This window comes from Neofelis nebulosa, chromosome 18 (genome assembly GCF_028018385.1).
Source record: "Neofelis nebulosa isolate mNeoNeb1 chromosome 18, mNeoNeb1.pri, whole genome shotgun sequence".
NCBI classification, from domain to species: domain Eukaryota; kingdom Metazoa; phylum Chordata; class Mammalia; order Carnivora; family Felidae; genus Neofelis; species Neofelis nebulosa.
In genome coordinates this window covers 5,453,993-5,463,087 of record NC_080799.1, presented here as the reverse complement: position 1 = coordinate 5,463,087, position 9,095 = coordinate 5,453,993, and the positions used below count along the sequence as shown (strand labels likewise).

Sequence of the window (9,095 nt, the reverse complement as noted above, 5' to 3'; positions counted from 1 at the left end):
ACATGCTATTTTTTTATTGCTACGTTGTGATCAAAATGCAGTCCCCTCTCCCCCATCCGGCCTGGGGCAAAAGTTAGCAGTCACGGGGGTGAAATCTTTCTTTTGTTTTTTGTTTTAGGACACAACATTGGTTTCATCAGTACTTTCAAGGGGACCATTAGGAGAAATCAAAGCAAGTTTGGGTCATTTAAGGAACATTTCGCCGCAATCACAGCGGGGGCACTGACCACTCAGTTCCAGGCAGGGTTTCCCACACACAGAAGTCACAGTTCTGGTTTCTCAGCTCCAGTCTGCGGGGATCTCAGCCTCCAGAGCTCGTGCAGGTCTGTTCTGCAGGCGGATGCGAGGCCTGGGTGCAGGCCAGCTGGCAGGGCTCGGGGCCAGTGGGTTGCTGGCTTTGGGCGCCCTCCCCGGGCAGAAGGGTCTCACTGGGCTTGGGGTCCCAGACAAGGTCAAGGGAGCAGACTCAGCAGCAGGCCTCACTAGCCTATCACCCGAACCTTCCTCCACCTGCCCGCCATATTTAACACCCCAAAATGCAACTGGAACCTTTAAGGGTCCTTTGTGACGTGGCCACAGGGGAAGAAGGACTAGACATCTGGGCCCAGGTCACCCCCTGGGAAGCAGAGGGGATGCAGGTGCCAGTTTGGGACAGATGGAGCCCTGAAGGCTGTCATCTGCTAGGGGGTGACCCACACAGAGCCCCTCCACCACCCTTGGTCATCGGGCATAGTCCCCCGGAGTGTCCACGGGGCACCCCTCCCTGTGCTTTCGGCTCAGTCTGTCGGTTCATTCAGCAAGTTCAGGGGTGCATGGAGCCCCTGCTCTGGCCTCGGCTCTGCCGGAATAAGAACCACAAGGTTTGCAGACCACCCACAGGGAGTGTGGGACCCGTCCGTCCCGATCTCGAAGTGGTCCTCAACCTCGCCTCCAGTCGGTGGGGTGTCCTGACCACTGACCTTCCAGAGCAGCCACCTCTCAGGGGCAGGCCAGGAGTACCGGGGGTCCTCACCTGACGGTGCTGCGGGATGGCTGGGGCGGTGGGGCTGGCATTGGACCAGGCCTCCCAGGGGGCCTGGCATGGGGCCTGATCTGGAAAGTCAGGACCAAGGCCCCAAATGGCTGTTCTGAGGGCTGCTGCCTGCTGTCCTTGATGCTGACACCAAGCCAGGGAGGGGATTAAGCGGCTGGGGCCAGGACCCCCAGGGCTGGGGTGGGGTGGGGAGGGGTGAGGCGGCCCTGCCCCCATGCAGCTCGGCCCCCTGAGGGCCTCTGGGACAGCTCTGGCTGCGAGGTCGGGCCTCCTATGTCAGACCAGCTCTACCCTCACCACAGCCTTTGTCACTGGGGTTCCTGCCCGTGGCAGCCAAGGTTGCTCGTCCCCTCCCCATATTGGCCGTGGGCACAGGGATGAGGGAGGAGAGACGCCAAAGCCTGTCGGGCCAGAAGTGCCACAGAAGGAAGCTTGGCCCGGGACTGTGGGGAGTGGGGGGGGACCTGCCAAACTGCCCAGGCCCGCCTTTAAGGAGCAGCACTAGGCAGGGGAGGGGAGCTCCTGCCACCCCAGGATCCCTCCCCCAGAGAGCCCTGCAGGCCCCCAACTCCAGCCAGGACCCGAGAACACCCTGCAGTTTTTGTCAACTGCCCTCTGCCAGTGACGCGACCACAGCAGTGACAAATGCGACCACAAGCAGCAAACGCCGAGGGAGGGAGAGCCCGGCCGTTCTCCCAGACCTGTCTGTAAGCCCCTGAGAGCTGGGCTGCAGCCCCTGGGGCCTGACCCTCCACAGTCAGGAGCCCCACCCAGGAGGAGGAAGGAAAAGATCCCAGCCCTTCTTCCTGCCAAGGTCCCTTTAGAATTAATTTGGGGTAATCGGATTAGGATTTGTGGGGTTTTGAGAGTTTCTACCTGACACACGCTGAACTACATGCTTCAATCATCTCGGCTTAGCCACACTCCGTGGCTGTGGCCTTTGCTTGCTCTGTGCCTCAGTTTACCCTGAACGAAGAGGCCACATTGCAGGTTGGAGGAGGACTGTTCCTGGGCCTGGGGCCTCAGCAGGAACTGTGGAAACTTACCCACATGGACCTTTTCCTGGAATCTCCCTCCCTCCCCCCTCCCCCCCCCCCCTTTGCCTCAGGAAGGAGTTGGGACTGGAGAGAATTTAGTTACAAAGGCCTGTCAACTGCAGCCTGGTCAATTAAAAAGCAGGTCCTGGGACTTAGGTCAAGGTTCGGGCCTCCTGCTGCCCAGAGCCAGGGCCTCAAGCAGGCCACTCAACTGGTCTTGTCCCCTGGGGACCAGGCCATGCCCCAGGGAGGCAGCTGAGCGTTCAGGGAAAATGGAGCCGCTGGGGCCACGTCCACGTGGGGTGTCCCCGCCAATCTGGGGCTCTCGGCACAGAGGCAGCAGGGCCGGGCCAGGCCGCGGACCCCAGGCCAGGCGCTAGGAGCCCTCCCGGAAGCTGTGGATCTGCGTGGAGTACCTCTGCAGGTGGCCTTCGGGCTGGGGCTCGGTGGCGCCCAGCGCACCCCCAGCAGCCGCCTGCTGCTGCTGTTGATAATGCTGGTACAGCTTGGGGCCCGGGCCGTCCAGGCCCGGGAGGCGGCCGCTGGACATGGTCAGGATGGTGGAGGTCAGCGACTTGATGTAGTTCTTGGCCAGAGTGAGCGTCTCGATCTTGGAGAGCTTCTTGTCGGCTCGAACGTGCGGGATGACCTCTCGCAGCGCCTGGAAGGCGTTGTTCAGCTTGTGCATACGCTGCCGCTCTCGCTCATTGCTCTCCAGCCGCCGCTGGACGCTGTTCTCCCGCCGGCCACCAGGCCCCGAGGCCCCCGGCCGCCTGCGCCCACCCTCGGCCCGCGCCCCCTGTGCCCGCACCGTCCTGCTCCGCAGACCCTTGGCCAGCTCCAGCCCCGAACCCTGCTGGGGCCCGTCAGGGGTCCGTTCCCCTGTGGCGGCCTCTGGGTCCTGCGCTGGCACCCGGCGCCTGGGGGGCCGGTTCTTGGTCTTCATGGCTCCACGCTGCTTGTCCCGGGGTGGGGGGGGGGGGGGGAGGCGGTTCTAAGGCAGGCCCTTGGAGCTGAAATCCAGAACACAGGCCACCCTGTGGTCACACGGCAGGCTGGTGGGCGCTTAGGACGCCCAGTGCACACTCAGGGCAGCCGTCCTGGGCAGCCCCCTCACTGCCCAATGTCAGCTGACCACTTGGGGCACCGTGACCCCAGGGTTCTTCCCATTCACCCATGGAGCCCTGAGCCGACCCCTCCCCCATTCCCGTTTGACCTCATGGCGACCCCTCAGACTTTATCTGGTGTCCCGCCCCCGCCCCCCCAACTCCACATGCACTGATCCCTGGACCTTTCTCTGGCCCCCGGAGCCTCACTGCCCCCTGAATGCCTCCAGAGTTTGGGTGGCCCTTAACACTTTTCTCAGAGCAGGTGGATCAGGAGATGTGGCAGGACTCTAGCTGGTCGTCTGCCTGTGGCTGCTGCATCTGCCCTCGTGGACAGGCACCCACTCCAGCCACCACACTGACCGCCGGATGTCACACATGCAGGGAAGACACTGGGGCCAGAACCGCTGTGGACATGAGGCAGCTGTCTGCGGTCAGAGGTCGACAGTGGTCAGAGCCTGCCACAGCCCCCAGTCCCACCGCGTCGATGGCCTCCCCCAACCCAGGATTCCCGCCCCCACCCCCACCCGGTCCCGCCCCGGGGTCCTCTCCCCTCGGTCCCGCCGGGATCCCCCACCCCTAGTTACCTGGAGATCCGCGGCTGCACGCGCTAGGGCTGCCCACGGGGGACAAGGACACGTCGCTTTAGCCGCCCCGGGCGGGGCCGCGGCCGCATGTAAATGAGCCCGCGGGGCGGGGCCGGGGCGGGGCCGGGGTGCGCGGGTCTCTGCCGGCGGCAGGGGGCGTCGGCGCACCTGCGGGCTGGGGGGGCGGGGGCCGGACGCCGCCCCCACTCCCCCCGCCGCTGCGGCCTCCCGGCAGCAGCTGGGAGCCCGGGCCCAGAGCCCATTCGGCGGAGGGGGAGACTGAGGCCTTTGCGAGCACGCCGGCGCTGAGGGGAATTCTCGGGACGGCGCCTGGCCGCCGCACCTGGCCTTGGGGCGAAGGCTCAGAACAGAAGCCAAAGCCAGAAGAACTGGCGGAAAAGCCGTTATGCAATAATACTGATTTCTCAGACAGGTAGTGGCCCGTGTTTCAGCGGCCCCTGCAGCACCCGGGGGCTTCGTGAGCTCCCCCACCACTCCGCAGGGCTCAGGCCCCCACGTCGCAGGTTCCGGGGCCGGGGCGGGGGCGGAGCCCTGCCCCGCGGAGGACCTGCTTCGGCCCCACAGCTGCTTGCAGGTCACGGGGAAATACCCTGGTGGTCGGTCATCGGTTTTACGAGGTCTCCAGGGGGCGAGAGGTGGTCAGCTTGGGCTTAAACCCTGGTTCCACCCACCTGCTCTACTAAAACGCCTGCCTGCCTCAGTTTCCTCCCCTTTTACAGGAGCACTAAAAGGTGTTAAAATCAGCCTCTGGCTTCAGGGGTTCTTCTGGGCTGATGAGGCGCACCTGGAGTGCAAGTAGGCGGCGCCTGGGCCTGGGTTCCCACCCCTTGTGACCAGCAGGTTCGGGGGTTAGGGGTCGGTGGGCGCCCATCTCGCACTTGTCGGAGGTGCCCAGAGGGGTGCTCGTAGGTGTCCATCTACTCCCTGGGGGTCTCAAGGGAGTTGGTGTGACTGGGGTTGGGGCCAGGCCTGCTTGGTAGGAGGCTGTCCCTCCGCTCTGGGCAGCTGGCGAGGGGGGCGGAGCGAGGACGGGGTGATGGAGGAGGCCGAGGTCCACCACGGGGCATAGAAAGGCTGGCGTTGAACTGATTAGCCTCTTGGCTTTTACAGCTCATTAGAGGCTGTATCTCAGAAATTAAAAGGCTTCTGAAATTCAAGGACAAAGGCTTGGAATTACAGATACACCTTGAGGCAGCACAGTCACTACATCAAAGTTGTTTTCCAGTGATCACTTCATGTTCTCACGCAAAAGAGCACACTATCTCTAGAGACCGGGGCACTGCGTGTCCCAGGGCCTGCGGCAGGGCGGGCGGTGCCTGGTCACACACCCTGGGCCTTGCAGAGCGGATAAAAACACGAAACAAACGCAGCAACAGAGTTTATAAATATATAACTATATTTATTTTGAATATTAAATAGTTTTTAAATTACAAGCAATTTATTGAATCACACTATGCATCAATATACAGTAAAAATCTTACAATTTAAAAATGTACACAATTTAAACTGAAAGTTCATTAGCGGTTATATTGCCGTGAACCTCTTACAACTGTGTTAAAGCCCGACAGGGAAGCCGCGTGGGTGGACTGCCCCAGGGGGGGGTCCTCATCTGCGGCGGGAATTCAACAGTGGGTACACACACCGGCCCCTCAGGAAGGTCTGCGTGCGCCTGCGTGAGCCTGAGCAACTCAAACATGTTTTCAAGCCGTTCCGGTAACAGGTTGTTGGTAATTCAATACTGTCCACACGTTTCAGAACTTAGGTACCGGAGAGAAGTTTCTTTAACAGCCAACACTTGAGCCAACCCCGTTACTATTAGGAATGTTGTGCAGGAGACTGAAATGTGAAGTAACTGCGTTGCCCAATCTTATTTTAAGGCTCCTTCTCATAAGGCTACTATTCTGAAGCCCCCGTCACTGGAGCCCAACATTTGGAGCCCGACACTTGGGTTCACTCCCGGAGTTTTCAGATGATGGAGGGCTGGGTAGGGCAAAGCCGGGGGCTGCCTCCCTCGGGCCTCGGGCCCTCTGGACGGACATGCAGTTAAGTCACTAGCCCTCCAAGTACCCTACAGAAAAACTAATATAAGGGAGAGGTTCTGAAAGGTGTTTTTACGGCAGCAAGACAAAGACTTTTCTAAGATAAAACCCATTTCTATAGAAACAATCACCTGTACATTTAAAAATAGAACGGATGCTGTTTTCAATTCAGCTTCGTGGAGCTCCTTCACGGTGAAGAGAAATGGCTTCTTACCCACACACACAGTCCAAGTTCCGGAAGGATTTGGGGAGCACTTTTTTTTTTTTACATTTCTTTTTCTGGCTTATGATGGGATCATTGGATTAACACAAATGAACATTTAGCTAGGAAGGAAATGAAGGTGAGATTCTTCTTATTCTGGGATTTAAAATATGTAAACTCCACCAGAGTAACACTAACCAAAACCTGATAGACTCCAAAAGAGGCCAGGAAATGCCATTGTGGACCAGGCATTATAAACCTCAAACATATTATCTAGAGGATTCCACTGATTTATTTCATTGCATAACTTCTCAGGACCAGTTTGGTCTGAGAACCCACTACTGGTAACCAACATAGTTAAAAACACAAAAAAACAAAAACAGAAACAAAAACGGGAATTGAACAACAAAGCACATGCTGATGCTTCAAAGATGGGCTGAAAATTTTAATCTACATCATTAGTTTCCTGTGTATTGCTTGAGATTTCAAAAGAACATGTTAACTCACATGTGTATTATAAATATAAAATCTTCCCCGCCATGCACCAACCACCACAGTAAGATTTACTACTCAGACCCACCCCCCCAACTCAGTGTATAAAATGCTTTCTTTTGGCAATTAATCATGACAGCAATATAGACCTAAATTAAAACGGGAATTAGGTTGTTAAAATCTCCTTAATCATAGTGAAAAAGATACAGCCCCCAAATATCTATAAATTTATCCCGGGCTGATTGTATAAGAAGACTATATATTCTATGGATCTGCTTGATTTCGGTCATTAAACCTGAACTCCTTAGAGTTTGAAAAAACTTGTATAATCATCACCTCTCATTTCTCTCTCCACAAAGACTGGTAGTTAGATGTAAAAACTCAGGAATCTCAGGAAGTCTCCATAGCAAGAAATTCAGAGTTATGACAATTTGGCAAAATCACCTTCTAATGCCCTGTGATGGTTTCCCATCTGCGTATCACAGGCCCAGCTCTCCTGGCCGCACTCCCTGTTCACACCGCCCGGAGGGTAAAGGGGGCTCTCTCTCCATTCTGAGTTCTTGCTCGGGAAAGTTATTGCTAGGAATGCAAAGTTAGTGGAGTGAGCCAGAATTGATAATCAAGGTCATAATTTACTTCGTAAATTCCAGCCAGTACCCACAACTGCATCTCACACCGGGACCAGAGCTGCTGGGACTTCTGTCACACAGCCCAGTGGACCTGTGTCACGCTGGGGTCAGGCAAGCGAATCAGCACCGGAAAACATTCGGGGTGACGGGCCAGCGTGTGGGGACCACAGCCCCGAAGTCAGACCCCCGATACACACAGTTTCGTGGCGAGTACGCCAAGCCTCCCTCAGCACGCGGCCCTCTAGCCCCTGGAAACTTCCTGGTGTCAAAGCGGGACTCACGGACCGCAGAGTGAGGCCAGCTTTTTATCCCGAACACCCGATTCCTGCCAACGCTGGGGGGCTGCGCTGGATACACTCGGTCCCTTCCCAGGCGAGGGCGAGAACGAGGTGCTTAACGCGGAAGGGAAGGGTCAGTGCAGAGGAGTCCCAGGGCCACGCCTGGGTGTGACGACCATCCGGGGCCGCCCAGGGTCCCAACCGGGAGGACGGGCTGGCTGCGCGGGCTCCACCACTGTCCCTCGTCCCTCCTCCCTGCTGCAGGATGTAGCGTTACCTCCTTGGTGATGGAGACCGGCCGAGCCTGGCCCTAAGCGGGGTGGTTCTTGAGGGGCAACCCAACTCTATGGGTTACTTAGAAGCTCACCACCTGATGTGTACAAATGCAATGAACTCAAACTGTCCTCGGCAACGAGAGCCCTGCGGGGACAGCTCTTGCTCAGAGCTCTGGACCGTCTACGAGGACACGGAAGCCACAGCAGCAGCCGGCGGTTCCACACAATAAGGAGAAGAACCGGCTTTGAGGGGAGGCGCAGGGGCCACAGCAGAGCGCACACGGGGGGGCGGGCACTCGGCTCCCCAGGGACGGGGGCAGGAGACCCAGCCCTTAACCCGCAGCTGAGCCCTGGGGTGAACCGCCTGTCGAGTGTTACCGAAAGGGTTTACAAAATTGGGGAGCCGGGGGTGGGGGGCGGTGGGAGAACCACGAGGAGGGCTGCAAACCCCTCACCTCCTCAGGGAAGCCTCACTTGCTACAAGGAACCTGCGTTATAGAAAGAGACAAACGTGTGTTTCATTCGGTCAACAAAACAAAGCAGTCTTTTTGGACTCATCAAAAATATTTCCTATAAGAACAAAAAAACACTAACATTCGGAGTCATTTATCATTTACAAAAAAGTACCATATGTACAATTCCAACAACTCTAGACAGCAGAACACTCAAAATATTTAAGCTTTACAAGTACCATGCAGAGCAAACAAACTATAAAACAGAGAAAAAAATCAAACTAGTGGATAGCACCAGCTTGACCTGCCTTATTTTCCTTGAATAATTTAAGATTCTGTACAATATCAGGTACTCTTAGAACATTTATCCACAGTGCAATTACAGAAAGCAATTAGTGATTTCTTTAAAAATAATAAATATGGCTCACTGGTGCCCGTTCCCATCGTGCTCCTCCGGGCCCTCGTGCACAGAAGGGGTGTGCAGGTGTGGACATGGAGAACACCCCCCCACACCCCACCCCCCGCAGGGAAACCAGAAACGGCCCGGAACCTACAGTTCCCACACACCGGAGCAGGGTCGGTGCTCCCCAAGGATGACCGGGGCGCGAGCGCTTCTGGTGGGTGAGAGCGGCCGCAGGGCCCCCCCTCCCAGGCCAGGCTTCCCGCCGTGGGCACGGGGCCAGCGCGGCTCCCTCTGGGCCTCCCCAGTCTCTCTCCTGGGCCGGACGCCGTCGAGGGGAGGTCACTGCTGGGCTGCGGTGCAGGAATGCTGCCCGGCGGGGGGAGCAGCCTGGGACCCGAGAGCACATCGGGATCCACCTAATCCTTTTCTCCATCTTCGCTGCTTCCTGTTTAGGAGAGAACGAGCAAAGGTGGGTTTATGCCATGATCGTCCTGGATGCAAACAGTCCGGACGGCATCCGACCTGTGCTACAGAAACAGGA

The 9,095-nt window shown here is 57.4% G+C and overlaps 2 protein-coding genes across 3 annotated transcripts in view; both read right to left on the bottom strand.

The window, feature by feature from the left end:
* Positions 1-5: 5 nt before the first annotated feature.
* Positions 6-3,204, bottom strand: BHLHA15 (basic helix-loop-helix family member a15). The gene has a single exon (XM_058710261.1). It carries the CDS (start codon positions 3,014-3,016, stop codon positions 2,447-2,449), a length of 570 nt encoding a protein of 189 aa, XP_058566244.1. The 5' UTR covers positions 3,017-3,204; the 3' UTR covers positions 6-2,446.
* Positions 3,205-5,159: 1,955 nt separating this feature from the next.
* LMTK2 (lemur tyrosine kinase 2) overlaps positions 5,160-9,095 on the bottom strand; it is an 82,272-nt gene continuing 78,336 nt past the window's right edge. For both annotated transcript variants that reach the window (XM_058711552.1, XM_058711553.1), the window contains exon 14: positions 5,160-8,999. In XM_058711552.1, the coding sequence (XP_058567535.1) occupies positions 8,971-8,999 (29 nt within the window). In that variant the 3' untranslated portion in view covers positions 5,160-8,970. The remainder of the gene's footprint in view (positions 9,000-9,095) is intronic.

Bases quoted from the DNA above. Each gene is read 5' to 3' on its own strand.
- BHLHA15 (XM_058710261.1), bottom strand. From the start codon at position 3,016: ATGAAGACCAAGAACCGGCCCCCCAGGCGCCGGGTGCCAGCGCAGGAC.